The 3,559-nt window shown below is 37.3% G+C and overlaps 1 protein-coding gene across 5 annotated transcripts; it reads left to right on the top strand.

Moving 5' to 3' along the window:
• LOC140823580 (LOB domain-containing protein 10-like) lies at positions 1 to 3,559 on the top strand. 5 transcript variants are annotated; one of them, XM_073184994.1, is made up of 5 exons: positions 1 to 222; positions 364 to 419; positions 915 to 963; positions 1,094 to 2,204; positions 3,360 to 3,559. In XM_073184994.1, the coding sequence occupies exon 4, from the start codon at positions 1,121 to 1,123 to the stop codon at positions 2,120 to 2,122; it is 1,002 nt and encodes a 333-aa protein (XP_073041095.1). In that variant the 5' UTR covers positions 1 to 222; positions 364 to 419; positions 915 to 963; positions 1,094 to 1,120; the 3' UTR covers positions 2,123 to 2,204; positions 3,360 to 3,559. The 5 variants fall into 5 exon arrangements, 4 of the variants coding, with proteins under 4 accessions (XP_073041095.1, XP_073041093.1, XP_073041096.1 ...); XM_073184992.1 differs by having other exon boundaries at positions 915 to 1,005; XM_073184995.1 differs by having other exon boundaries at positions 364 to 429.

Below are 3,559 nucleotides of genomic sequence, written 5' to 3'. Positions count from 1 at the left end.
CATATATAATATATAATGGCATAGGGTCTTTGGCGTATGATCTCTCCCTCTCTTCAAATTGATCCAAAATCCTAATTTTCTCATCTCTCACGAAGATTATTTGTGATATTTCGTCGTTTTGATTCTGAAATTCCTTACATTTTGGGATCGCGAAGATTGAAGATCGGATCAAAGGTTCTCTTACTCGAACCATCGGCCTCCGAGCTCTCCGATGTGAAGAAGGTCCGCTCATGCATATTTTCCTTCATTTTCTGATGTTTTATTACGAAAAGAAATGAATCCGATTGGAGTTTATTTTTCTATTATTTAGCTCTTGTATTGCATATTCTTTGTTCATATATTTTCTGTCGTTTGATTTTGCAGGTCTATGGTTCTGAGCGCTTCGAAGAGAGTGATTTAAGTATATTTTTGTTCAGAAGGTAAGAAATGGTGAGACGACTTCAACTTTCGTTTAGTTTTTCTTCTTCTTCTTCTTTTTTTTTTTGTATTTATCCTCTTTTATTTACCGTATTTGTTTCGTTTTTTTTTGGTGAGTTGGTTTTAAGATTTAGATAGATGAGATTTGGTTACAGATAAGGAAAGATCTCGACGTGTGAATTTAGCATAGAAAAGAAAACTGTATCGGTCTTTTTAAAATTTGGATTGGAATTTTTTGATCCTCTTGGATCTGGATTTTTTTTAAATATCCCCATCTTTTCTAGTATTCAAAGTTGATATAGTTATGGGGGAGAAGTGAAGAAAAACCTTCTTATCGTTTTCTTTGGTTACAGTCAGGCAGTTACTACAGTTCTCTCTTTTTTTTATATTTAATTTTTTTTTTTGATAAATTTGGTTTGATATTTTTCTCCTTCTGACTTTGTTTATTTATTAAATCAATGCTTTGGGTTTTAAATATGGATTAATTGACTTTCCAGGTCGGCTTCGATATGCTCAATCCTTAATTGCTTCACTTCTCTTTAATCGGTGAGAAAGAAAACGAGATTTCGCTGAATACCAAACAATACAGTAATCTTTTAACACACTATTTTTTTTTTCTTACGGTGATTCTTGGGATATGTTAATTGATTGCTAGTGGTTCTCATGCTTCGTACAGGATAAAAAATAGTTGAAGGCTTAGAAGATGTCTTCCTCAAACTCTCCATGTGCCGCGTGCAAGTGTCTCCGGCGGAAATGCACGCAGGAATGTGTGTTCGCACCCTATTTTCCACCGGAGACACCTCAGAAATTCACCAATGTTCATAAGGTTTTCGGTGCCAGTAATGTGGCGAAGCTTCTGAACGAACTCAACCCAAGCCAGCGTGAAGATGCGGTGAATTCATTAGCCTACGAGGCGGATTACCGCCTTCGAGACCCGATTTACGGATGTGTTGGCCTCATATCGATTCTGCAGCGTAAGCTCAAGAATGTGCAATGTGAATTAGAAGATGCAAAAAAGGAATTGGCTGGATATATTGGGCCTTCAGCTATGTTGCCTATATTGAATCACCCGGGTTTTATGCAGCAACAACATCCGAACTACGGGACAGCTTATCAGGTCATGCCGTACAATATGCACCCGATTATGGGAGTGCCAAGAGCGGTCCCACATGGGGGGAATTTGATCATTAGGGAGCCTCAGCAGCACCATCAACAGCCACAACAACAAATGCTTGAAGCGCAGCAGTTGGTGGCGGTGGCCGCTGCCAGGGAGCAAGAAATGCTGAGAAATTATGAACAACAGCAGCAGAATGATTTAATGATGTTCAACAATGGGTTTGACGACACCGGAGTTCAGGTTACTGCCACCGGATTCAATCAAATGCCTGATCCGGCAGCAGAAGCAGCTATGCATCCTTCCTTGGCTTTGGGCTCTTATGAAAACCGCCAATATCATCATCGTATCCATCAACAAGCGCAAGATCTTCCGCATTCTCAAACCCATCCACAATCTCATCAGCCGCACCAGCTTCAGCTTCAGTCAAACGAGCTCCTGCTTCAGCAACAGAGCGCTGCAACAGCTCACCATCAGCAGCTGCTGCAGCAGAAACAGCAGCAATTAGCTCAACCGCAAGCCTCACACTCCCAGCCACAACCGCACAAAGAGAAAAGCGATGAGGGCAGAAGCATTGGTTCTTCGTGTTAATCAAACATCATGTCAAAAAAAAAAAAAATCAAAATCCCACATGCCCTCTGAGATTTATTCTTTCAAATAATCCAACATCCAGGTAACTTCCTTCTTTCTTCTGTACCCTTTTCTTTACTGGTTTCATGTTACATGTTGCTTGGTTTCGTTCGTGCATTTAAATAATTCTCTCTCTTCCTTTTTAATCCCATTAATGCATCAGAGGCGTAGCAGAAATTTACTATCTGTCGAATGGCAGTAGGGGGTTGTTATGAGAATTGTTGTCTTTTCACAGCCCAGACATGTCTTTATTCAGTAACCATGATTCCTACTATAAAACCCAAGTGCCCTTTGCATATGCTGCCTCATCGGTTTTTGCATTTTATGTGGGGTACAGTGTGCGAGCCAGATTTAGCTAAGCATCTTCACTCGACAGACTTGGTAGTGCCATAAAGACAAAATTGTATATTTTCTTTCCTGGTCGTAGGGTTTGTTTTCAAGCTTTTATGTTAGCCTATTTTTACAGAAGTCTTTTTGATTGCTAATTTATTAAATTAGATCCACTGATTAGTTCATTAATTCTTTCAATTGTCTATCTAAAAATTAGGTTCTAAATTCTAGATTTTATGTTTCGTGCAGCATTTGTTGTCACCTGGCATGATGGGTCGTATACAAATTTTAGAATCCAACCAAAATTTGGGGGAAAGATCTTTTAATAAGATATAATTTATCCGGATAGGAAATTGACTTGCTACAACGTTCTCATGATGTCACAGTTGGAAGTCAAAGAAACAATAGCATAAACCCAAATCTTATCTGAGTTTGGCGTAGTAGATGAGCTATGATTAATAGTTAGGTATCCGATTTTTCTTATTAACATGTTCTTGACCGAGCCTGTCGCATATGAATTACGCAATGTAATTTATTTGACTAACATGGTTTGAAAAATATTGTATCAGCTTGAGAGTTTATATAATATGCTCCGAAAGACAGTGAATATCAGTTCCCATATACTAAAAAACAGTAGCACAAGTTTTCTTTTCATTGAACTAGGCAAAAAAATCAACTTTTTAATATTGTTTCTGATAGGAAATTATTTGTAACCATCAAATTTAATATCGAAAAGGATATATTTTATAAATTTTTAGGTACAAATTAAGAAACAAGAAATTTTTTTTTTCTTCTATATTTTTTTTGTCTGAAATGTGTATCTTGATTCTTGAATATATATTTATTACTGGTTTGACTTTTCTTGCAGCAAATTTTTGGCAGGGAACATGCGTTGAAAGTAGAAAAAGGAGTAGAGTGAGAAGTAATGAGAGAACTGTGAGAGTTTGTTCACATTTGATCGTAACTAATCAGTTTTCTTTCATCCAACTTTTTGGGGTTTCTGAGAGAGCATTTATTCAAGGATACATTTCAAATCATACATAGTAGTAGTATTTTACTTTCCATTTA

This window comes from Primulina eburnea, chromosome 2 (genome assembly GCF_022965805.1).
Source record: "Primulina eburnea isolate SZY01 chromosome 2, ASM2296580v1, whole genome shotgun sequence".
NCBI classification, from domain to species: Eukaryota; Viridiplantae; Streptophyta; class Magnoliopsida; order Lamiales; family Gesneriaceae; genus Primulina; species Primulina eburnea.
The sequence above is the reverse complement of the archived record's forward strand: the minus strand, read 5'-3'. Positions and strand labels throughout refer to the sequence as shown.